The 26,765-nt window shown below is 35.4% G+C and overlaps 1 protein-coding gene across 3 annotated transcripts in view; it reads left to right on the top strand.

The window, feature by feature from the left end:
• USP6NL (USP6 N-terminal like) overlaps positions 1-26,765 on the top strand; it is a 186,513-nt gene that overhangs the window by 99,235 nt on the left and 60,513 nt on the right. For 2 of the 3 annotated variants that reach the window (XM_045857890.1, XM_045857892.1), the window contains 2 exons: positions 15,974-16,041; positions 18,361-18,443. In XM_045857890.1, the coding sequence (XP_045713846.1) occupies positions 15,974-16,041; positions 18,361-18,443 (151 nt within the window). Of the gene's footprint in view, positions 1-10,526; positions 10,659-15,973; positions 16,042-18,360; positions 18,444-26,765 lie in introns of those variants that run through there. The other variant, XM_045857891.1, reaches the window with a different exon arrangement.

The raw sequence follows: 26,765 nt of genomic DNA, 5'->3' as shown, positions 1-26,765 counted from the left end.
AGTGTTGAAATTTTCAAATGACGAGGGTGAGATGAGGGCAACTCTGAGAGAGCAAATCCTAGCAAACTCATATTAAAAGAATAAGCAGAAAGGAAGGAATTAACACAGAATATTGAGGAAACTACCAAGGGAAATAGAAGTAAGGGAAAGTTGTATGATTTAGACAGTGAATTTTAAGACTAAGGAAATATTTTACATTGTCAAATCCAGCCGGGATGTCAAATTAAAGTTCACCTTTTTCAGGTCTTTCCTGACTTTCCCAACCAGAACCCATTTCTCCCTGTCATGTTCCCACAGCATACTGAATGAACTTCTCTTGAAGCTCTTACCACAGTGTGGTGTTTGAAATCCTGGCCACCTTGGGCAGGTTCCCTGATCATCCATTTCCATGGCAGGGTGCTGAACTTGTGTTGGCCCTCCATTGCTGCTGGATTAACACAGGACTACAACAGTTGTGGCCAATTATAGAATTATTTTTCAAATGTTGTCTCCGTATAAAGCTAAAGAAACTTGACTACCTACCCCTCTGGTGACCAACAAAATGCCAGAAGTGAAGAAGACTTGTTCCTTGGTCCTAGAAGATACTGTAATATTAATATGCTACAGAGCTGATTTTTTTCTAACTCAGGTTAAAATTCTTTCTCTTATATTTGACATTTGTATAAGTCAAGAGCTAAGGATTTGTGGAGGTGTCTACTCTTTCTTTAAATTATGCACATTTATGTTCCAAGATGATATTCAAATTGAACTGACACAATAATGTTAGTAAGTGGATGCTGCGTGAAAAGCTGTTCCTCCATTGAGGCAATGATGTAATAAATTTGTTCCCCATTCCTTTAGCTTTTGAGAACAATATTGATGTTGCTTTATTAAGATTTCTTTGTCAGGAAAATCCTCAAGTCTTTGTACAGTATTTATATGTTAACAAACTGCTGGTTGTAGTGTTTTTTTAAAGTTTGATATACTTTAGAGTTAATGAATTTTCACTCCGAAGAACGTATGTGTTGTATATAGAAAAAATATGTGTTTTAAAAGGGTTTGAAAAAATGACAGTAGAATTGGGTTATACGTAATAGAGAGTATAAGTCAAAGACTGAAATCCACTGGTGGGGAGCTCGTGTTTCTGTTTGCTCAGGGCTTGGCAGTTGATAACTGGTACAGCATAAAAAAAAGCAGCTTAATTATATCTAGTCGTATATGAAAACAGTCTTTAGTTGTCCCAGTGTAACATTTGGAAAAATTTGCTTACTTGTTTATAATAATCAGATACTATTAAAGTCTGTTTTATATCCTGAAACTCTATGGCAGCTTTATGGTATCAGTGGAGTAAAACCTTGGGAATGTGGGTATCTGAAAATGTACAGGAACAAGTAATATGGGAAGTCATCATCTGCAGATCTTGGAAGGTTTTTCATTTTGCTGGAGGAAACAACCAGCACATGGGGGTTTCAGCACACAGAACTCCACTCACCTACTTCCTGGTCACTGTGCATCAGTGGTTGGGCCTTGTGCCTTATGAATTTAGAGGTACACAGACACATTTCTCTCCTTCTTTCTTTCTCTCTGTTTCACTTTTTGTAACATAGTGGGCAAGAGGACAGGCTTTGGAGCCTTCCGGATGTGGGTTTGAATTGAGGCTCTGACTCAAATGTAGCCTTGGATAAGTTGCTTGACTTTGTTTCATTTTTCACATCTGAAAAATGTTAATAATAATAGGCTTATTTGAGGCTTATTTGAGTATGAGATAAGGTATGTACCTAGCATAGTGCCTGATGGTTAATAACAGCTCAACAAAATGTGAGCTGTTAATAAGCAGACTATTCTTCCTTCCTGAGTATCCTTCATTTTCTCTATAGTTTTTTTGACCTCTTTTCTATTCAGAAACATCTCCTTGGCTTCCTGTTGACCAGTGAGCATTTCACTGGCCTCTTTCCCTTATTTAATGCTACTTTGAGGATACCTGTTGACAGATTCTTTTGTTAAACTTTTGTGCATTTGCTTGCCATTTTATTTTTTCAAAGGCACTCTGGAGCCTTATTGCCTTGTCACAGATACCACGTCTAACCTTCAAAGCTGTGTGATCTTTGCTAGTTAATTAACTTAATAGGTTTCTCATCTGTTAAATGAACAACAATGATAGCTACCTCATAGTTTTAATATGAGGACATTAAATAAAATAATACATAAAAACATTTATGTTGTGCAGAGTAAATGCTAGCTATGATTTAGGAGCCCAGCTGCCTAATTGGTACTTAATTCATCTAGACTCATATATGTGTAGCACTTTTGATATTTGTTAGTATAAAATAAGTCTTATCCAGGTTACCCTAACAGAACATTGTTGGCACAGTTAATGGTAACAGAATGTAAAGAATACGTATCAAAGAATATATATCATATTAAACACACATACATATGTGAGATACTTATAATGTTCTTAGGATTTGTTTGGTGAGATGTGTTGAATACAACTACATGTTGTGAGAATTATGTGGTACTGTGCTTGGAGCTTAGGGCACTTCTTCTCCTGCTTTTTAAAATGATTGAATGAATGATAGTTTCAGTGTGATATGAGCACTTGTATTTATTAGATCCTAAATTGCTGGCTTTTGATGGCCTGCTGATTCAATTTAAACCTAACAGCATTTAGGGGCCAAGTAATACTTACATAGCTCATACTTTTGTTTATGTATTAATATAATTCTTCCTGTGTGCTATTCAGTTGTTGTAGGTAATACTTAGTTTTTGCTTTTGTATGCCATTTTAGGCACATTTTGGTATTTGTGTATCATTTTTTAATTCAGAGAGTTAAAAAGTTACCATTGGGTTGAGGATAGGGTCTGCCAAACTACCTGTGGAATTAGTTATTTACTGTTAGGTTGGGTAGTCTGTGAATTCTCTCATCACTTTGTCTTATATGTGGTCTATAAGAATTTGCTATAATTGTATCATTTCTTCAACCACTTGGGCTGAATTCAACACAAACTTTTATTGTAATGAATATAACTGTACGTGCTTACAATTCTAAATGAGCTGAAAGAGTTGTGAAAGTTAAGTAAATGATGTGGATTCAACAGAATTCTTTCTATATAATGGAATTTAATCATGACCACATTTGATTTATTATCAAGTAAGAGCATAAAGGATTTTAGTCAAGTTAACATCAGTATCCATTTGGTAAATATTATATCAGTTTTTTAATGTTCTTCAGTTATTTCCTGTTTTTCTTCTAAAATACATAACTTAAAGCATAACAGAAGCAGTACAGTTGCTCACAGTCACAAGAAATATTTCATGTTGATGGTTCTTGGATCCTCTACAATACCACTGGTCTCCATTTTGCACAAATAATTGACAAATTAGTGGGATAAGATTGGAAAGCTACTGGAAGCCAGAAAACACAACTGTTAAAGAATTCATAAGAATCAGATTTGTTTCTAAGAAAAAAAATAAGGACTAGCAGAAGTAAGAAAATATAAAAGGATCATCCACTTAAACTTCAGAAAGATAGCTTAATGGTTAGAAACAGGGCTTTGAAGTGAGAAAGCCTGACCTTTTAAGTCCTGCTCTGCCACTTATTTACCATTGGGCCTGAATGATTTAATTTCTCTACACTTTAGCTCCCCATACATAAACTGGAGATAGTCATAAAACTGACAGAGTAGGTGGTTTGCTGTGAGGATTATGTGGGATTATGTATAGTAAATGCCCAACGTGGTGTCTGGCACACAGTAAATGCTAGCTAAACAGGTTATAAAGTATCCACAAATATGGAGTTGTTACAAACCAGTCTGTGTCATCTATTAAAATGATCATATTGGTGGAAACGCAGCTAAGGTATAATCTTGAGTTTGCCAGCAAGTGTAGGCGGATGTGAGTAAAATGACTCATATGCTTGTTTGGGTTCTAAGTATCTGTTGTTGGCAATTTTGTCATTCAATCCTGCCCCCAAAATGGGAATTACAGTCATATTCAATAACCAGTAATTATGTTTCTCAACAGTAGTAATAGTATTTATTTAAATAATATTATATCACTTCATATCTTTTTTCTCTGTGAATCATTTTATACATAAACGTAGGAGTTACTAGTCTGATTGGGAGTCTAGGGAACCAGTAGTGATATTATTCTTTTTGAGAAGTAGGACACAGGAGACTGACAGATGGAGATCAGAATGACTCCTCTTGGTTGTTTGCAGGATGCATGGCATTAGATCTGAAGTGAAAGGGTTTATTAGCTCATCTTGACTTACACAGACTTACCCCTGGGGTGACTAGCACAGCCCAGCCACCCCAGGCCTCTGCTCAGGAAAGGTACCTTCCTGCATGGAGAACAGATCAGAGGGCATCACCAGGGACAGGGTGGATGAGAAAAGCAGGAGTTTAGCCAGCCCTGCTCAGGTGCTTCTTTCATACTCCTCAACCCCAGAAGTTTTGCCCCCAGGAGAGGAGTAAGGGAAGAGTGGGAAGAGAGTTCCGGAGTTGTTACCCTAGCTGAAATCCTTCCACGCAGACTAGGAGCATGATAGAAGCACACACAGCCGAGTCAACATGACCTTCCAGAAAGGAAGGTGAGACTGTGAACTTCTGCGAGTAGATTAGGAACTAGATGAAGGGAAAGCATGTGGAGAAGAGTAGATTGGAACACAGACATAGCAAACAAGTTTCTGGTTTCCTTAATCTTTTAAGAGGCCCTGCCATACATTTATTCATTGATATCTGTCTGTCTGCCCTTTCATGAATCCATCCATTCATTTCTTAAAGGATATGAAAGATTAGTAAATAATCAGAAGTGTTAATCAGAAATAGATTGTGACTTCTCATGTTTGAATTTTAGACTCCACAAAATCTTAAATGCTATCTTGAAATAAAATTTTTAAAAACAGAGTAAAATATATGAGAAACCTGAGAGTTTTTAGCAAAGTGTACTTTTTGCAGTGAAGATGTATCTGGAAAATTGCTTGTAAATTTAATTTGCCTTGTAATCTTTTTTTATTGTTGTTCAGTTACAGTTGTCACACATTTTTTCCCATTGCTCTCCCCTGCCCTATCCCCCCATTCCCACAGTCAATACCACCTCACCCATTGTCCATGCCTATGAGTCCTCTATTTGTGTTCCTTGGCTTACCCCTTCCCCTTCTTTCCCTGTTTCCCCCTCTCTCCCCACTGGTCACTGTCAGTTTGTTCTTTATTTCCAAGTCTCTGGTTCTATTTTGCTCATTTGTTTGTTTTGTTGATTAGGTTCCACTTATAGGTGAGATCATATGGTATTTGTCTGTCACTGCCTGGCTTGTTTCATGTAGCTTAATATTGTCTAGTACCATCCATGCTGTCCTGAAGGCTAGGAGTTCCTTTTTTCTTTCTGCTGTGTAATATTCCATTGTGTAAATGTACCACAGTTTTTGATCCACTCATTTTCTAATGGGCACTTAGACTGTTTCCAGCACTTGGCTATTGTAAACAACCCACACATAGGGGTGCATAGGTTCTTTTGAATTGGTGTTTCAGGATTCTTAGGGTATATTCCCAGCAGTGGGATCACTGGATTGAAAGAGAATAATTTTAAAAACAAATTGATATATTAAGTACTTACTTGGTTGAATAATTCAGATTAGTAGTTAATTTTAGGTAATTTTTCTTATCCTTTCAGAAATATTTGGTGAGCAGCTACCATGTGGTAGGTGTTATGATAGATTCTAGAGATACCAAAATGAATGAGATACCATCCTTTGTTCATGGAAATTACAGTTAAATAGAAGAGATGTGATATTAAATACTAAATAAAATATACTGAGTACTAGATTGGAAATACAGTGAATCAAAGAAGCAGGAGCTGGTCAGTTCTACTGTGATGGCAATGGGCAGTGGTAAGGAGGATCATGTAGAAACAGTCTACAGTTTATGATTGTTTGAGGAAAAAGATCATCTTTCTTATGATGAATTTTTGTCAGGAATTGTTTCTAGGACTTAAATTGTACGTTTATAGAAATTAGGAAACAATTAATAGAAGATTACTCAGGAATTGTTAAAACTACAATTTAAAATATGTTGTTAGTTATACAAATATTAAATATCTACCTGATTCTGAGTGTTCTATGTTTTAAATATTGGAGATGTATCCTATTCTTCAACATCTTAAAATATATGCTTACAGATGGAACAAACAACCTACCCATTTTAAAGTGTTGATCTTTTTATTTATAAAAGGAAAAGAAGGACCTGGAGAACTTAGGGGGGTACTCTATGAAAGGGAGGTTAAGATGGCAGTTGGGAAACTGATGGAAGAGAAATCATTTGAGCAGTAGATTACACATGTAGTAACAAAAGAAGGAAGGTGGGTACAACTTCCTTGCTTGGCCTGTGCAGCGCTAGCAGTTCTGCAGAGGTCCTGGGGGTCACTGGGGGAAGGGGAGAAATCATGCTAAGAGAACTTTACTATATCTCTCTTCAACCCCATTCACCCTTCTTGCTTAAAAACTTAAACACTATTCATTTAAAACGTGATATAAAATGTTGATAGACTGCTGATAATGATATATTGGAAATATTTTGAATGGAGAGGTATAAGTCATATTTATACTGATAATTAAAATAAAAGCTAAAATTGAAGAGCATTTAAGGTTATTTATTTTGACCACTTTTATTTTTATTGGATGATGCATACTAAACCAGAGGAATATGAAGTTGTATATGGATACTTGTTTGGCTCTTCTGAAGAGGAAATCTGGGCATTTTTGAGGACTTTTGAATTTATGGCATTGGTTCTTTCATGCCTCTAGCTCTCAGTTTTTGGTTGTTCTGTTCTTGATCGTGATCATTTGTACTATTTTCATAATTGCAGCTCTGGCCAGAATCTTCTGTCTTTGTGTTGTTCCCAGGTGAACATGAGAAGGACGGAAGGAAGCCAGATGATTTTTCTAAGATGATTACACTGTTGGGGAAGGAAGGAGATAAATGGGGTTTTGAGGTTGTGCATGTTTTGATAAGGCATTTGTTTAACATGGAATTCACAGAGTTATGAGAGATGGAAACGGGACTGGGCTGGAATGCAATGGAGTATTGGATTATAGACTTCCTCCCTCCCCCCAACTCAATGGAGGGGATAAAAGGGACAGGTGATTCTGGATCAGTTCTATTCACAGGATCACAGATGGTGCTTTTGATATAGGCTACCTCAGTATCCCCAGATGCTATTTAAAACTAAGTTTTCTTGTGGGGAGGGCAGCTATATGTAACTTTCAGGTGTCCATATTTAACTTCATCTCTCACAGAATGACCTGTTAAAATAAGCAGAATTTATGTTCCCTTATGACTGATGCATTTTCCTTTATTTTGTTTGTTAGTTGTATTTTGCAGTTAATTCTGCTTCTTCCTCCAATAAGCATTCTTTCCAGCCTGAATCTAGAGCACAACAAAATAAATGCTGAAGTTTTAGCAGTGGTTCCTGTTAAGATTTTACTATTAAAAGAATCTTTATTCTTGATGTATCTTAGTGTTATACTGAGGGGGCAATTCAAATAACTGAAACCATTGCTTAAGCACCGTTGATTCATAGACACTCTTTTGGTTAGGAGATGAAATGGAAGTAAGGAACTCAAATCCTAGACATGAGTAACTTATTCAGATTACTTCAGGAAAAAAAGCATGGGCCATATCAATACATTGAACTTGAAGTGAAAGCTATCAGGAGCTGAGGCATGAAGGCCCTTCAGGGGCGGCCTGGCTGTTTTTAAGGCTAAGAGGCCTTCCTGATGATGACTCTGCTTTTCCTCTCTGCAGCAGCTGCTTTTTTCTTAGGTTACCAGTAGTTTTTGCTCTTTCATTTTTTCAGCTTGCCTCTTTGGTCACTATTGACTATTAGTCTCTTTACCTCCTGATGTTTCACTTAACTCCTATTACGAATTAACTTTCTCAGTTTATTCCAGTTCAATTTCCTAAGAGAGGATTGGTTGAATAAATTATGATAATGTATTAGGAAACTTGACAGCTATTAAGAAGGTTGAGGTAGATGCACTGATGTATTTGAGCCAACCTGAACTCTGTGTTCAGTGACATCACCTTGGTAGCTTGATATCGGCCACCATAGTAGGAGTATCCAGCGTGGAAACTGGCAGATGCCACGAACCTGGGCTCACAGCCTCTACTTCTTGCCTCCAAGAAATGGTTGCTAAACTTTTATTGGCACACCACTGGGGAGATCTGTAGATGTTGATAACCCAGTCGCCAAGATGTACTGTTAAACAAAAGAGAGCGAGGTGTTGGATTACTTATAAGATGATTCTAGATTTTGAGTAGGAAAGAGAGATTTAAGTATATGTGAGTGTGCATGCATACATGCAGATTCTTGTAGGGTGCGTAGAGTACTTTTGGTAGGTAAGAGTAGCTGTGTCTGGGATGAGGGATTAGGTTTGGAATGGTGTGTGTGCAGATCAGAGTTTAGTTTTAGATACTTTGTCTACACTGATTATGAACATTAAAAGCCAATTAAAATTCTTATGCAATCATAATAATGTCAATGTCATTTACTTCAATCTGAAATATGATGAGGTATGTAGGAGGAAATATAATCCTAATATGGAAAGTATCAAGGTCAAATGAACTCACTTTTTCCATAGGCCATCAAATTCACAGCCAATCTCCCTTTGTACATTACTTCATATTTGACTGATTTAACACTCTACTTTGCTTGTTACCATACTTCTGATAGGCTCTTACCCTCTTTTTAGGTATCTTTTACATGTAAGATTTTACTGTATTTGCTAATAAAATCCATGATCTCTAAGTTGCCTAGAATCCACTTTCTTATTGAAGACACTTTGTATCCTCTAGTCTAATGTAGGTTAGTTGTTTTCCAGGCAATGACACATCAGGAAATGTCTAATTTTAGCTTCCTGAGATTTCATGGATCCTGTATCTACACCTCTTTTTCATTCTGTTAAATAAAAAATTATTATGACACTTGTTAACAGTAAAGAAATCTTTATCCAGGACTATTACAGTAGGTGTCAAGACTATCATAACAGGGGAGAGAGATTGGGTTCAACTCCAAATACATTAAGCACAAGTGGGGATTTATAGCCAACAAGCAGAGTGAAGAGTTTGGTGGATACAAAATTACTAAGAGGAGACATCAAGGGTAGGGGGCTTATTGCTAAAATGACTTAACAGGATTCCTAGTAAAGGCAGGCCAAGGTGATCAGATATTAAGGGTATTGGGTGAGGAATCTGACCAGATGTCAAAGGTGATCAGCTATCAGAAGTTGGGGTTGGGATTGGAGGGCTATCTCTCACTAATTTAGCAGGGTTCTTGATACAACTGGGCTAGGAAGGTGGAATATACGATGGGAGACCTAGGTTGGGGCCTAGTTGAGAAGAGAGCTCTGTGGAGGCTGATTGACCTTCTTGTGTCCCTTTTATAAGGTGCCTTGTAATTACATTGGTGCTACCTGCATGATCCAGGATAATCTCCCCATCTCAAGATCCCTTCTTACACATATCTGCAGATTCCTTTGCCATATAAGGTACATTGACATGTTTCAGAGATTCAGTTGTGGATATTTGTTGTAGACATTCTTCAGCTCACCGTATTTTGAGATATTTAAAAATGCTTTTATTTTTCCCTCATGCTTAATTGATAGTAATTGATAGTAATTAATTGATAGTAATTAATTGATTTGGTATAGAATCCCCAGTTCATGATAATCTTTTCTCAGAATTTTGACATAGTGCTTCATTATCTTCTAGCTGATAAGAAGTTTGATGCCAGCCTCATTCTCATTCCTTGGTATATGACTTGACATTTTCCCTTCTCTCTAAGCTTGTGAGATATTTTGCAAAGTGATTTCCAAATTGTAGGTCCTTACCCTTTTAAAAGAAGAAAAGAAGGAAGCAATAAGGAGAAGAAGGAAAGAATAAATAGAATAGAAATTTTCACAGTGCCATCCTGCAGTAATTATACATATTGTTACACAAAACATTTGTTTCATTTGTCTATGTGTGGTATGTTAAGAATTTCTAAAAACCTTCCGAAACTTAGCATGTATTTGCTTAGTGTCTGAAACAGGAGCAGTTTTCACATTAAAAATTATCATTAAAATTATGCTATGATATAAAATATATTTGAGGAGACAGGTATTCCTACTTAGCTTTACTGTTTTAAATAAACATTTTCTTTGTTGCTCCATGACATACATTATTAAAATTAATAAATAAGAGTGTGGCTAATTTTGAAGTACAAGAGTAAGGCTTATTCTGAAGCTGCCTGCTTAAAGTCCTTGTTTGTTACTAGCTGGAATGCTGGGTGTAGGCTGGTGCGGTTCATACTTGGGATCTAGCCTGAAAGACATGTTTTTACCCTCAACAAATACCATCTTTGTTTGAATATCTATAGTCCATGTAACCACAGCTAAGTCTTTTTTCTCCCTCAGAATGTATCTCAAACGTCTCCTTTCTTGTGCTTGTTTCACCAGTAGTTTAAAGTAGAGCTGCCTTCTATTTTTCTGTTTCAGTTTGTTGCAGAATGTGTGAGGGTATCACCTAACATCCTTGGTGTGCTTGAGAACTGTAAAATAATAATGAAATCTTGGAATAGATAAGCTTACTCTATGAGGACTGAAGCTGTTGTTAATTCCCAAGGCCAGCCTGGGTATCTAACAAAGGGTAAAGTAATTTTTAAATTATAATTGTTGATACGTATATTTAAAGTTCTTCCTTCAAAATGTACACCAGGAAAAAATGTTCTGCTGTTGATCTTGTTTTATTGGATTGAATTTGAAACTTAACAACTTTGGATGAATTGTTCATTAGAATTTGGGGTTGATTGAGTAATACTGAGTGACAATGCCTGCTTTTAAAATGTAATTCAGGAGGATACTTGATTTTTAACAGTTCTTATGTTTACTTAAATTAGAGATCTTCTTAAAACATTGTAAAATGCTTCTTGAAATGCTATATGTGTCATTTTCTTACATAAATTTGGGCCCAGAGATGTTTTCTTATATTATTGAGTATTATTTAATCCAAATATCTTCTTATTCTTGCTTTTTAAAATTCACCTCTTAAACTTTGATGCCTTATTGTGGTAGATATAAAGTAAAAAATAATTTGATTTAATTTGGCTTGAATAATGTAATAGGTTTTTTAAATTTGATAATGGCGTGTGATGTAAGTACCGAGTAACACAGCTGTCATTGTTTAGTAGGTGCCTGGAACTTCGTGCACGCTTGCACACAGACATGAGACAGCTGCTGATATCCCTGTGGTCAGTGTTTTAGGGCAGACTCTTTGTTTTTGCAATGGAATTTCTAAATAAACAATTAGAATGAAACCAAAGGGAGTACTTGAGAGTAATTATTTTTTAAATTTTTTTTAATTTATATTTTATTGATTGTGCTGTTACAGTTGTACCAATTTTTCTCCCTTTCCCCTCCCCACCCCATAAGCTCCACTCCCTCAGGCAATCCCCCCACCATTGTTCACATCCATGGGTCACGTGCATAAGTTCCTTGGCTACTCCATTTCCTATACTGTGCTTTATATCCCCATGGCTATTCTGTAACTAACTACCTGTTTGTATTTCTTAATCCCCTCACCTTTTTGCCCATGCCCCCAAACCCTGCTCCCATCTGACAACCATTAAAATGCTCCCAGTATCCATGATTCTGTCTCTGTTTTTTTTGTTTGTTTGCTTTTTTTGTTTTTTAGATTTAGTTGTTGACAGATATATGTTTATTCCCATTTTATTGTTCATAGATTTGATCTTCTTTTTCTTAAATAAATCCCTTTATTATTTCATATAATAATGATTTGGTGTTGAGTATAATTCTTTTCTTCCTCTTTTATTTTTAACAGCTTTATTGAGGTATTATTGATATCCAATAAAATGCACATGTTTAAGTGTATAATTTGATAAATTCTGAGATATGTATATGCCCGTGACACCACCATCAATATTAAAAATGTCAAGAAAATAAATATACCTATCACCCTGAACAATTTTTTTTTCAAGGCACGTGTATAGAGGACACATGAACAATGTTGAGTGTAATTCTTAATAAACTCAACTATAGAGCAGACAGTATGAAACATAATTTAACGATAGCAAGTTCTGTTTAAGAATACTACTTCTTATTCTAAAGATGATTGTTTCACAATGCAGAATATTAAGTAATGTCTCTAAACTCAGTGTTGAAAAGATTGGTATTTCCATTTAGTCGCTTTAAAGAAGCAGGTTGTATGCTTCTTGTTGGCTGTATTTTATAAAATTAGTTTTATTCACTCAGTTACTGATGGGCACTTAGGCTGTTTCCAGCACTTGGCTATTGTAAATAATGCTGCTATGAATATTGGGGTGCATAGGTTCTTTTGACTTGCCATTTCAGGATTCTTAGGTATAATCTTAGCAGTGGAATTGCCAGGTCAAAAGGCAGTTCTATTTTTAGTTTTTTGAGGAAATTCCATACTGTTTTCTACAGAGGCTGCACCAGTCTGCATTCCCACCAACAGTGTACTAGGGTTCCCTTTTCTCCTCAGTCTTACCAGCACTTACTGGTTGTTGATTTGTTTATGATGGCCATTCTGACCAGTGTGAAGTGGTATCTCATTGTGGTTTTAATTTGCATCTCTCTTATGGCTAGTGATGCTGAGCATCTTTTCATATCTCTCTGGGCCCTCTGTCTGTCCTTCTTGGAGAAGTGTCTGTTCAGGTTCTTTGCCCATTTTTTAATTGGGTTGTTTGTCTTTCTGGTGTGAAGTCATGTGAGTTCTTTATATATTTTGGAAATCAAACCCTTGGCTGAAGTATCATTGGCAGATACATTTTCCCATACGGTTGGTGCCCTTTTCATTTTGTTGATGTTTTCTGTAGCTGTACAAAAGCTTTTTAACTTGATGTAGTCTCATTTGTGTATTATTTCCTTTATATCCCTTGCTCTAGGGGATGTATCGGTGAAAATATTGCTGCATGGGATATCTGAAATTTTTCTGCCTATGTTCTCCTCTAGGACTTTTATGGTGTCATGACTTATATTTAAGTATTTTCTCTATCTTGAGTTTATTTTTGTTTATGGTGTAAGTTGGTGGTCTAGCCCTCTTTTTAGAATACATTTATAAAATTTTCTCCCTATACAAAAATACTAAGATAAGGAATTTCTAAAGAAATTTGAAGATATAGACATTTGTTTGATTTAGAGTCAAGTCAGCTATTCTAATCATATAAAAATATATCATCTTTCTCCCATAAAATTAGGATACAGTTTCATCCAGTTCCAGTACAGCTTCTGTTATATAGTTGGGTTTTCTTTTCTGGAAATCTCTAGGCTGGAGATGATTTGTGTAAAGCATTACATTTCCAGTTTGTCACAATGATGTTTTCTTGGGAAACTTTGCCTCACTTCCCAACTCCATACAGTTTCCAGTTTTTGCCTTTTTTCTTTTAAACTTTTAGTTGTTAAGTTGGAAATACAGTTGCAACTCCTACAACCAGTAGCAGGAATAAAGGACTTGTTGGTATAATATACATTCATAGAAAATGCTCATCCATTTAATTGGCCTAATCACTGCAGCAATTCATGCTTAGCTGTTCTGAAATGGAAATGAAACTCAGTAAGTAGTCAGGTTTCCTTGTTTAACTTCTGCTGGTTTGCTTTCCCTTCCCTTCTGTAAAAATGTGAATGTAATGTTTTAAAGCTGGTCAATAGAAGAAGGAAAAAGGAACTGACAAAGGTTCATAAATCTAAAATGGGATAATGAATCATGTATATAATTGAGTTGATCATCCCAGACTTCTGATTGCGTTAGTTCACTGAAAATCTGAACTAGTCTGTATTTTTGTTATTTTATTGAACCATTCTATTATATATCCACCTATGTCCCAAAGGACAGCATATTGAAACACTTTATAGTCTAACTGAGAAAAGCAGTGGCATAAACATTTTTTACTAAATAAACATAAAAAATTTATAGATCCCCATTTTCCTATTTTTACTATTAAAAACAATCTTGTGCTTATTTGATAATCTCATTGGCATAAAACTCTACCAGTGGAATTGTTAGGTAAAGGATATGCCTCTTTTTAAGATTATTGATACATATTATCAAATTGCTTTCCAGAAAGATTTATGCATTTATAATTCTACTGTAAATGTAAGGTACTGCAGATTTGCACATTGTTGTCAGCATTGAGTTAATACCATTGCATTTTTTGGTTAGTCTGAGATAGGTGCAAAAGGATATTTTAAAACTTGTGTATCTTTAGCTTTTAATGACTTTGATTTTCCCCCTCACGTCTTGGCTTTTAAATTTAGATTTTATTTTTATCAGAGCTATACTTGGTTTGAAGATTCAGCAGTCTGTAAGACTTACTTTGAAAACTAGCTGACTTCCATATTCCTCCCTCCATACTGCCATCTCCCTTAGGGCTGATTCATTTTCTGTTTACTTCCGTGTAGTGTGAGGTAATGCCCCTATATTGCCACTTCCTGGTTCTGTAGCTTTAGGCATCATCTATTGGTTTCCTGCTATGGATTTGGTTTTTCTTCTGTGCACCCAATCTCTGCTACACACCTGCACATCCCTTCAACTCTTTTTAACCTCACCCTTCTCTCAGGAATTACTATTCGCTGAGCCTTTGAGGGAGGGGTTTTAAAGAATCCCTCTCTTGTCATTTTAGTGTGGTTTTAGGAGGAATGTGTACATCTGTTCCATCTGCCATCTTTAACTGGAAGTCCTTTTTTTGTGTCTTTAGTAATCACTTTTATAAAGTAATGCTTATATGGAGTCAAGACTGACTGGATTTGAATGCTGGCTTTGCTGTTGACTAGCATTGAGACCTAAGATAAGTTAGTTCAAATCTCTATACCTTGACCTGGCTGGCATAGCTCAGTGGATTGAGCACGGGCTGTGAACCAAAGCATCGCAGGTTTGATTCCCAGTCAGGGCACATGCCTGGGTTGCGGGCCACGGCCCCCAGCCACCACACATTGATGTTTCTCTCTCTCTCTTTCTCCCTCCCTTCCCTCTCTAAAAATAAATAAATAAAATCTTTAAAAGAAATCTCTATACCTCATTTTTTTTCATTTGTGCAATAGACTTAATATAATACCTATCTTAGACTGTTGTTGTAAAGTGCTCTTTTGAATAGTATCTGCTGCCTGGCAGTATCTTACTCTCTGCCAGACACTTAGTAAGAATACAAACACAGTTGTCCCTGCTCTTGTTACTCTTGTGAATTTCTTGCTCTTGACCTTGACCCAGTCTTCCAGTGGAATGCTTGTCCTTTTTCTTGATCAGAGGTGCCATTTATATAGTCTATTGTTGTTTTTTTTTTTTATGGTACTTGGGATATGTAATCATATACTGTTTTATGTTATGAGCTCTACTTTTGTTGTCATATTTGTGTTTTTGGAAGATATATGGTGGTAATAAAGAAAGAAAGGCATGGGATAGGTAGGAGAGAAAAACTGGAAATTATTTGAGGCTATTGACAAAGGGGGCCTGAGAGGCTAAATGAAGAAATGATTATTTTTGTCATGTAAGAACGCTTTTTTGTTTGGTGGATAAATTCCCTTAATTTTTAAAAGCCTTCTTGAGTGTTCTTCTTATCGTCTACCCAAACGTATTTCATTGAAAACTTAGAGCTTTTAGTTTCAGTTTCTCCTCTAATACTTATTTCTCTGAAATTAGATCCAAATTGATTTCTGAGTGATAAAATTTATCATATTCCCCAAGTTAATGCCATGTTAACGAAGTTACTTTCTTTTGAATATTATATATAATATTGAAGTGATAATGTATGTTGATATTTCAAGGTTGTACAAATACTTAACTCATCCTTTTAAGTTTATTTGATTTTTGCTGGTTTGTCATTTTTGGTAGTATGTGTTTTATTTTATTTGGATCTGTTTTGTCTTAGTTTAAAAATGAAATAACTTATGATTCTTTAAGTGACAGTTCATCTAAATTTGATCTCTCCACAGATTCAGACCAGGATGTAGCCCTCAAACTTGCCCAGGAGCGAGCTGAAATTGTTGCTAAATATGACAGAGTAAGTATTCATATTTACTCTTTGAGTTTTATTAGGAAAAAACATATAAATAGAAATGGATTTGCTATTAGGAGAGCTTGATTACAGAACCAGTCTGTTTACTTCATGTGACTCTTGAAGTTATCTTTTTTCTCTGACTTCATCTCTAAATGTTCTCTCCTTCTTTGCCTCTGCTCCAGCCACTTAGTCTCTTGCTGTTCTTCCAACACATCAGGCTTGCTCCTGACTCAGGGTCTTTGCACTGGCTCTTTCTTCTGCCTAGAACACATAGATCCTGGATATCCTCGTGCCTCATTGCCTTAACCTCTTTCAGATTTTTACCCAGGTGCCACCTTCATGAAATCTCTGAACACACTGTTTAATACTCTTCCTCTGCCTGCAGCATTCTGTCCCTTCTTTTATTTATTTTTCACCATTGCACTTATTATATAACAGTCTATATTATACTTTATTTGTTGACTGCTTTCATTCCTAGAATATAAATTCTCTGAGGGCATGAATTTCTTTTGTTTGCTTTACTCTTGTAGTATAAACACCTAGAAAGGTTCCTGACTCACACTAGATATTCAACAAATATTTTAATAAGTTATTATATGGAATTAAATACCCACTTTATTCATAACTTATATGTGCTATTAAAAATTTACCCTGGATCTGAAATTTTAAATTATACATTTGTATATACTCTCTATTAGCATTTTATCCTTAAATTAGTTATGAAATCTGGTTTTTAATGCCCTAGGAAATAACAATTGTTGACGATTTATGCATCTCATTATTTCTTAACCTCTTGAGGCCTGTGAGTTGCAACAATGATTTATAAATGTCATGTTTTATATTTATATCACTTGCATGTAATTTTATATCTGTTATTTTTCATTATTGTGAGAACAACAGGAGCATGGAATTAGAGAAAGCCGTCTGGACTGTGTCCTGCTTACAGGGAGGCATACAGGCAGTACTCGCTCAATGGCTATGTTCCCAGAGTTTGTTTTTAAGTGGTCATTTGGAACATCAGACACAGTTTCCCATTACTATGATTAGGTTTTGGGTAGTCCATGAAAAACCTAATTAATTTATTTAACTGCTTAACTAATTTAAAACCAATAGAACTGTCAGTCATTCATCCTTGCATGCTTTTTTTTTTCCATGCAACTAACACTTAGTGACCAGGCAAGGCAGGCATTGTACTAGGCCCTAGGGATTCACACTATGGACATGAGTTAGAGCTGTTTTTGCCCACAAGATGCTCATGGCTTACTTGGAGAACACATGAGCAGGCAGTTATGAAGTACCCTCGGATGGAGGGGTTTACAAGACAGTTGGGTACTGAGTCTGAAATTTGAGGGATTGGTTCAAGGGTGTCCACTCCGCAGCCTGCAGGCCTCATGTGGCCCAGGATGGCTATGAATGAGGCCCAACACAAAATCCTAAATTTACTTAAAACATTATGAGATTTTTTTTGTTTTTGTTAGTGTTTGTGTATTTAATGTGTGGCCCAAGACAACTCTTCTTCTTTCAGTGCAGAGATGCCAAAAGGTTGGACATCCCTGGATAGACAGTTACATTTGGGGTTTCTACACTGACAGTGTGAGTTAACAGCCTCAAGGGTGGAATGGGAGAGCAGTGGCTGAGGACAGAGGTCTGTTTGTACTGGCAGTTAAGAGATTCTATGAAAGAGACACCAAAAGAATAGCTGGAAAGGGATGAGAACCAAGGGAGGTGATGTCATGTGGGTTGAGGAATAGAAAGTGAGAAGCAGCACTGCTAAGTGCTTCAGAAAAATCCATTTGAACGGGATTGAAAAGTGCCCACTGATTTTAACAATGGTAGATCATTTTTGACCTTGGCTGGAATCATTTCAGGGCTGATGTATCTGTGAAGTAAAGAAGCAGAGAGACAAGGGGGATAGCCCACTCTTCTGAGAAGTTTGGATGAAAGGACAAATACTTTTCTTTCTAAGACATATTCACTCAAAAACTTTAAAGTGTGACAGGTTGTTCTTGAGTGACTTTCTTTTTCTCTTTTGCTCCCTCCTTCCCAGGTACTCACAGGAACCCAAGTCTGAGCAAAGCCTCAGTACAGGTCAGCTGTTGCTGACATATGGTATCTTCCAAAGTGTGTAATTAGAGAATAGTGATGATATTGCCAAAAATATCAATATAAATGTTTTAAAGTTAGCTAAGGTGGATGGTGCCTCATTTCCAGCTCTTACTGTTCATATATAAAAATAGCTATCCTTTTTTTGGTCTTTGTATTTAAAAAAATTATTCAATTTTACAGGTTTCCAATAACACCCTTCTTTGTTCACTGTTATAGGGACGAGAAGGTGCAGAGATCGAACCTTGGGAAGATGCTGATTACCTTGTTTACAAAGTCACAGATAGATTTGGCTTTTTACAGTAAGTTGCATAGATTTAAAGCTAACTTTTTTATTATAATGCTTCTGTGGACACCTGTGATATTTATTTTATTTTATTTTATTTTATATTTATTTTTTATTATTTTTTAAATCCTCACCTGAGGATATATTTATTGATTTTAGAGAGAGAGGAAGTGAGAGAAAGAGAAACATCTATGTGAGGGAGAAACATTCATCAGTTGGTTGCCTCCCATGCATACCCCAGCTGGGGCTTGAACTTGTAGCCTAGGTATGTGCCCTGACTAGGAATCAAACCTGCAACCTTTTGGTGTATGGGATGATGCTCTAACCAACTGAGCCACCCAGCCAGGGTGATTTTATTTATTTTTAATAGCATGCTATGAATAAGATTCCAAGACTGGTCTTGCAACATACTGTTGTTATTAAATTCCTGACATTTTTAACCTCTGTGACTGAAATTCAACTATTTTGTAAGAATACTATCTTTAATACATATTTGTTATATTTTTGTAAGAATCATTAAGTGCAATAAATGAATTCCATTAATAATTTAACAGAATTAAATGGAAATGAATAACAATTTGTATTTCAAAAATAATTATAAAACATGTCATTTTATATAAATCCATTTTTTAAATAATGAGCAATTAGAACTTTTAGTTTTATGCAGCCTAAAATTGAGTGATGAAAAAAAAAACCCATTAATCTTTCTTTTAGTTGTAAATGTATTTGTATTACTGCTTCTCAAAATTAATTCCATTTATCCTGAGTATGTTATATAAAGGGTTAAGAGAAGTCTAGACTACTATAAAGTGGTTAAAGAGATTTTGACTCTTAAAAACATACTGTAAATGATGTGAACCTACTGTTCTGGTTCTGGAGTTGTTTAGTCAGATTCCTGTGGGCTGGAGACTTCTGTTCATTTCTATAGTTTGTTTGGTTCCATATAGTTCAGTGATTAACTTCTCATTCAAATGTATTTTTCAGTCTTATTTACTATAAATAGGAAAAAGCCAGAGATTTTTATTTTATGATATATGATTAAAGTTGAGGAAAAAAATACAGTTTCTTATATATTTCAGAGCAGTAACTTATAGTACTCAGAACGTAGTTTCTCCTTTTGTTCAGGTGTCTTGCATTTAGATAGTATTTGGTTGTCTGATGTTTTTCTCAGAGTAAAACAAGCAAACAGACACAGAAACAGTACTCTAAGTTAGAGAATATGTGCTTTTCCTGTGGCTTCACTGGCTTAGTTAACCATTTCATCCCTCATGTGTAAAACAGAAATCATTAACTGCTTTACATACCTTACAATGTAGAGGAAGATTTGAAGACACAAAATAATAGAATACTATACAAAGGACAAATATAAAGTGTTATTATTATAACTAATGACATTAGTATGCACAAAATGTTCTCCTGAGTAATTATAATTGGAAGACTTTGAACTTCAACAGACTAGCAGAACAGTGTTTAACTATGATGACAGTACTGTTCTTAAATTAACCTCTCCCCACTTCCTTTTTTTTTTTTAATTTAAGTAAATCAAGCTTGGCCACAAATGTGGCAGGAAATACATACACATTTCTGTGGGTTAATATGCAGATCTGAGGTATGTGAGTAAAGTTTTGGAGACAGCTTGAGCACTTAGCTCTGTCAGGAGCAGTGGGTCCCACACTAGTCAGCTGGGAACTGTTTGTTTTTTAAAAATAGATTTCTGGGGTCTATCCCAGATTTTGGTTTAGCAGGTGGAACACAACTCAGCTGATTTTGACCGCCGCAATGTTTCTGATGGCAGTGAACTATTCTAAAAGGTGTGCAAATCATGAAATGGTCTAATATAGTACAAAGTACACAGGAAAAAACTGTGCATTCCAAAAGGATCTAGTAATTACCTAAATTTTTTTTCTCCTTGCTTGAAACAATATGAGCAAGTTTCTGGCCCAAGAGCCTAGCCTGTACTTGACAGTCTAAAAATCACACTCAGTTATTTTGTGCTTGTTTTTTGCCCTCTGTGCTGAAGTCCATTTGGCACTAGTGGAGAAAAAGTCAGTCCATTTATTTAATAATATCAGTTAATATTTATTGAGCACTTACTGTGTAACAGGCACTGTTTTATGCTCTTTACATGGATTAACTCATCTATTTCTCTCAAAAACTCTTTGGAATAAGTATTTTTTTTAAATCAGTTTTTTAGGTGAAAATGAAGCACAAAGAGATCATGCAGCTTGACTAGGTTGTGCTGACAGTGTCAGATCTGGCGTGCGGACCTTGGCAGTGCTACAGCAGAGCTGTGTTCTGAACTGCTGTGTTACACTGCTTGTTACTGCTCTCCCTTATTTTTAATAAAAGAAACCCAGTAGAAGGCTTTGAAATTCCTAGAAAGAAAAAGGGGACAAAGAGTGCCTAATGAGAGGGATGCTGTTCAAAACAATCACGTGTACTGAGTTAATGCCCAGAGAGCAAAGCTCTCCACTTCTTCAGAAACGAAGCTGATTGATACCAGTTTTCATACCACCTGTCGCACTATATTTTCTTTCTATTTACTCCTTGATGCTGTCCTAAGGCAGGAAGCTCAAATCAAATGAGAATAATGAAACATAGAAAGGGATTTTAGTGTAATGTTAGGCTTTATTAAATTTTACTGAAATCATTTATTTTTGCTACAATGTCTGTCTAATGTCAGTAAATCACTTTCTCCAGAGGTCTTTTCTGGTGGCTTTTATTGGTTGTCACTGTAGATTGGAGTTTTTTGTGCTATTGAATAAAGTCATGTGGCCTAGGTGTTTAGATATTGCTCCCTGTCACATGTTGATCGAAAGAGTATTTTTTTCTGCTTAGTTCTTTGCAATTTTTGGTTGGTTCTCCAATGAAATTGGATTGTAAGTGTCAATGTTAATAAAATGCAATGGCAAAAATGAAATTTGTAGCCTTCACTGAAGGCTACTGACTTCATATCTAATTATAGTTTTAGTAAGTTAAATTACTTGTTATAGTATGTAAAGAAGGATGACAGTAATTAACAAATGCAGTACAGGACTAACTTGGTTCTGTAACAGATTTCACAATAAATATGAAAACTGTTGCCAAAGCAGCTTGGCTTGACACTGGCACAGGAATGTCTTTGTTGAGTACTCAGAAATGGGGAGCTCTCCCCAGTCTGTCCCCAGTGTGTGTGACTGTGATCATACTGCTTTAGAGAATGGAGCAATTGAGCTTATTTAAAAAGTTAGAGAACTTTAAACATTTTTATCAAAAATAGCCAGTGCAACTACTCTGCTCAACAAAGAATGCTTGGTATTTGGATAAAGATAGATAATGCTTTTAGGTCACAAGTTATTAATAGAAGAAGTAGAAGGAAATTGTACCAAAAACAAAGATAAAATTAATACCAAGCTTCAGGTTTTCAACTCCTTATCAAAATACATATATTTATAAAATTAGCAGATTGTAGTTTACTATAGCTGTGTAAATGTTGGAAAACCAGAAGAATGATGGTTTTGTTTTTAAATAATAATCTTTTAATGACAAGGGCTTGAAAACTCTCTGTTCACCTAATAATTTCGACTAGAGTAAATGTAAATTTAGACAAAATTTACTATAAAAATAGAAAGAAAATTTAGTCAGTATATTCAACTTAACTGATTTTAACAAGTTAAGTTTCCAAAATGAAAGTTTATCTTAAGTTATAGAAACACTCCATCTAAGCTATTAAAAAATTACACACTTGTACTCTAATTAGTAATTCTAAATTTAATAGCAGATGAAAAAATATATCCAATTAAGATCTTTCTCTTTTCAGAGATGACTATGTTGTTGTCATTGTTGTTTTTACTTACTGTATTTCTGTGAAGCATTGCTTCTTACTGACAGCTTGGTGTTTTCTTTGACCCACTTCTAGGTGCTTCTTTCTCTTACAGGATAAACCTTTGTTTTCTAATGCAGAGGGAGGCAATCATTTTCTGTAAAGAGCCAAATATTAGATATTTTTGTCTTTATGGACCCTTTGTCACAGCCATTCAACTCTACCATTGTAGCATGAAAACAACCGCAGACATACAGAGTGTGGCAGTATTGCAGTAAAACTTCACTTACATAAACGGGCAGTGGCTGGATTTGATCCATAGTCTATAGTTTCCTGATCTAAAAGAATACTCCTGTCACCCAGATTTTGGTCCTTTTATTTTCCTACATGAAGAGTTTTTAGGTGGTAAAGTAAAGACACCTACGTGCATGCAGGCATGTGTTTATCCTTCCCTTTGTACATTCACCCAGCAATGTTAGTGTATTCCTCCAGTGTGCCGGTACCTGTGTCTGAGGCTGGTGCAGTGCTTTACAGATGTATTCTACATTGTGTGTGGCTCTTGTTAGAGCAGCATTCCCTTGGTTACTTCTTGGAAGGCTGTGGAAATTAATATATTTCAATATAGAAATTTGAGGAGGAATAGTTTTTTGGAGATGAGTGTTATTTATGTACAGAAGATTTTGTATAAAAGGTTTTAGGGTATGAAATAATATGCAAGAAAGTGCATATAGGAAAACTTGACCACATTCTTGAGCTCTATCATCAATCAATGAAGTCTCAAGATTTATTACAAAATTCAACATACATTCATGAAAACAACAAAATGGGTAGAGAAGGAATGTATCTCAACATATTAAAGGTCATACATGATAAGTGCACAACTAAGATCATTCTCAATGGGGAAAAAACTGAAAGCTTTTCTTTGAAGATCAGAAATAAGACAGGGATGCCCATTCTTACCACTTTTGTTCAATATAGCTCTGGCTAAGACTTCTGAAAGTCCTAGCCAGAGCAATACAGCAAGAAAAAAAAGGTCATCCAAATCAGAAGACAAGAAATAAAACTGTCTCTATTTTCAGGTAATATGATCTTATGCATAGAAACCCTAAAGACTCCACCAAAAAGAAAACAAAAATGTGTTAGAACTAATAAACAAATTCGGTAAAGATGCAGGATACAAATTCAATATACAAAAAATCAATTGTGTTTCTGTATACTAGTAACAAACTATCAGGAAGAGAAATTAAAAGAACAGTTTCATTTATAATTGCATCAAAAAGAATAAAATAACTAGGAATCAATTTAACCAAAGAGGTAATAGATCTATACTCTGAAAAGTATAGGACATTGATGAAAGAAATGGAAGAAGATACAAATAAATGGGATGATATCCATGCTCATGGATTAGAAGAATTAATATTGTTAAAATGTCCATTCTACCTAAAGCAATATACAGATTCAAAGCAATCCCTATCAAAATTTCAGTGGTTTGTTTTACGGAAATAGAGTAAACTGTCCTAAATTTGTATATAAACACAAAAGACCCTAAATTACCAAAGCAATTTTGAGCAAGAGGAACAAGGCCTAGTGTCAAACTGTATTACAAAGCTGTAGTAATTAAAACTGTATGGTATTGACATAAAAACAGACATACAGATCAGTGGAACAGAATTGAGAGCCTAGAAATAAACCCACATATGTATGGTAAATTCATTTACAACAAAGAAGACAGGAATATACAATGGGGAAAGGATAGTCTCTTTAATGAGTGATGTTGGAAAAACTGGACAGCTGCATGCAAAAGAATGAAATTGAACCATTATCTTACATTGTGCACAAAAATCAACTCAAAGTGGATTAAAGACTGAACATAAGACCTGAAATTATAAAATTTCTAGAAGAAAACATAGGCAGTAAACTTCTTGACATGGGTCTTAGTTATGATTTTTTTGATTTAACACCAAAAGCAAAGGCAACAAAAGCAGAAATAAACAAGTGGGACTATATCAAACTACAAAGTATCTGCACAGCAAAAGAACCCATCAACAAAATGAAAAACCATTCTATTGAATCAGAGAAAATATTTGTAAATCATGTATTCGATAAGAGGTTAGTCCCCAGACTATCTAAAGAACTCGTAAAACTCAATAGCCAAAAAAAAAAAAAAAAAAAGCAAACAACTTTACAATTTGATTTAAAGGTGGACAGAGGATCCGAATAGACATTTTTCCAAAGAAGACACTCAGATGAGCAACAGGTGTAGGAGAAGGTGCTCAGCATCACTAATCATCAGGGAAATGCAAATTAAAACCACAATGAGATATCACTTCATACCAGTTTAGAATAAAAAAAAACAAAACAAGAGACAAGTATTGGTGAGGATGTGGAAAAAAGGGAACCCTTCTGCACTGCTGGTGGGAATGTAAATTGCACCACTATGGAAAACAATATGGAGGCTCCTTAAAAAATTAAAAATAGAACTACCATATTATCTAGCAATTACACTTTTGGATAGTTATCTAATAGGAATCAAATCACTATCTTGAAAAGATATTTGCACCCCTATGTTCTTTGCAGCATTATTTACAATAGCCAAGACATGGAAACACTCTAGGTGTACATCCATGAATGAATGGAAAAGAAAATCATATATACATTTATGATATGTCTTTACAGTATTGTGACATAAGTCAGACTGAGAAAGACAAATACTGTATGATGTCACTTATGTGTGGAATCTTAAACAAACAAACAACAAATTCATAGATACAGAAAACAAATACATAGTTGCCAAAGGCAGGGCTGGAGGTTGGGGGCAATGGGTGAAGGTGATCAATAAGTATAAACTAGATGTAAGTAAGTCCTGTATCTAATGTGCAGCACGGTGACTATAGTTAACAATACTGTATTACATGTTTGAAAGTTACTAAGGGAGTAGATCTTAAAAGTTTTCATCACAAGGAAAAAATTTTTAAAAATCTGTAAGCATGTATGCTGATGGATGTTTAATAAACTTTAATCATTTTGCAATATGTATACATATATGAAATCATTGTTATAGCCTAAAACTAATACATTGTTATGTCAATTATGTCTTACTTTTTAAATAAATAAATTTTAAAATGCATATTAAAAATGCTTGGATAGCAGGAGTTCAATAACGGTTTGGGAATCATGATGGGGACCGGATAGACAGCCAGATTCAGGGAGGGTTGTGACAGGGCAAAAGGATTATGTAAAATATTGGGTCAGATAAAAATCTAAGACTAGGTTTGTGTACTCCTGGATTTTACCTAAGGCTGACCATGGTTGTGTATGTATATTCTGGCATTCCTCTCTCCCAGGATTTCAATAGCATAATTTGAAGTTAAGTTAGAGTGGAGTGCTGTGTGCATCTGTTTGCATCTATCTCATCTTGAATTTCAGAAAGCAGTTGGTTCTGTGAGATCTGCCAAACATAGACCGTGTAGCCTGAGCAGATGATCAGTATTATTTCACAGACAAGTCCAACGCTTGGTTCTGAGTCAGGGTTGAGAATAGGTCTGTCAGCTTTTTTAGTAAATAGGAGGACACCAAAGAAATGCACCCAGCAACTTCAAAGAACTTCTCCTGTGATAGGCAGCTATAGCTAGCACTTCATTTGAAGTTAGAGATGTTTAAATAAATAGTTGTCAGGATCAGCTCAAATCAGCTGTACAAAAGGTTCATCTTGCCCAGGGTAGCCTACTAACCCCAGAAATTCTATTCTTGGTGTGTACCGAGGGTGCCAGATGTTCTTATTCTTTCAAGGTGTCACTGCTGACTAATTACCTAGGAAGTACATTCCAGAGGTGTCAACAAGCCCTCTTTTGCCAGTAAATAAAGAATGGATAGGTACACTTTTAAACCAGAAATTATATCCTGTATGGCGTATACGTCATAGGCCCTAGTAATCAGGATTACAAATTAGCAGGGAAATTTAGACTAAGAGCATAATGAAAGCTATAAAAAAAATGAGGGTGTCACATTCAGTAGAGTATTCACTTTACAGGAGAAAAACAACAAAAGACTTTTTATATTTAAATCCTCTAAGTTTCTTAACCTCTTGAGACTTGATTTTTCAGCCTTTTCATATACTCCTACAGTAATCTAAAGATCTTGTTGATCTTAATGCAAATTTACTGGGTTAGAGATTGCTGAACGGCTCCACATTAGGCTAAGTGTGACTAAGTGAAAATGGTAGTTTCTTTATCTATGAAATGAAGGTTTGGACTATCTAAGATCTCTTTTAAATATTACACTTTTTTTTGGTCAGTTGTAGCTTCATGGTTCACCTAAGGACTCATCAGAGTAGCAAAGGGTGCCCCTGAAATAATAGACTCTTAAATACAAATGTTTTACACTCTGGGAAGAGGTATTATTTGATGTCAAGAGAAACTAAGGCAAGAATATGTACATATCATTGCCAAAACATCAACACTACTGAGATAAAAACTCGAAGCATATAACTTTGTTTATGGATGGCACGTATTTTTATATTTTTGACAGTGAATATAA

This window comes from Phyllostomus hastatus, unplaced genomic scaffold, assembly GCF_019186645.2.
Source record: "Phyllostomus hastatus isolate PE091 unplaced genomic scaffold, TTU_PhHast_1.1 phas_scaffold_1674, whole genome shotgun sequence".
Classification (NCBI taxonomy): Eukaryota; Metazoa; Chordata; class Mammalia; order Chiroptera; family Phyllostomidae; genus Phyllostomus; species Phyllostomus hastatus.
This window is presented reverse-complemented; position numbering and strand designations above follow the sequence as displayed.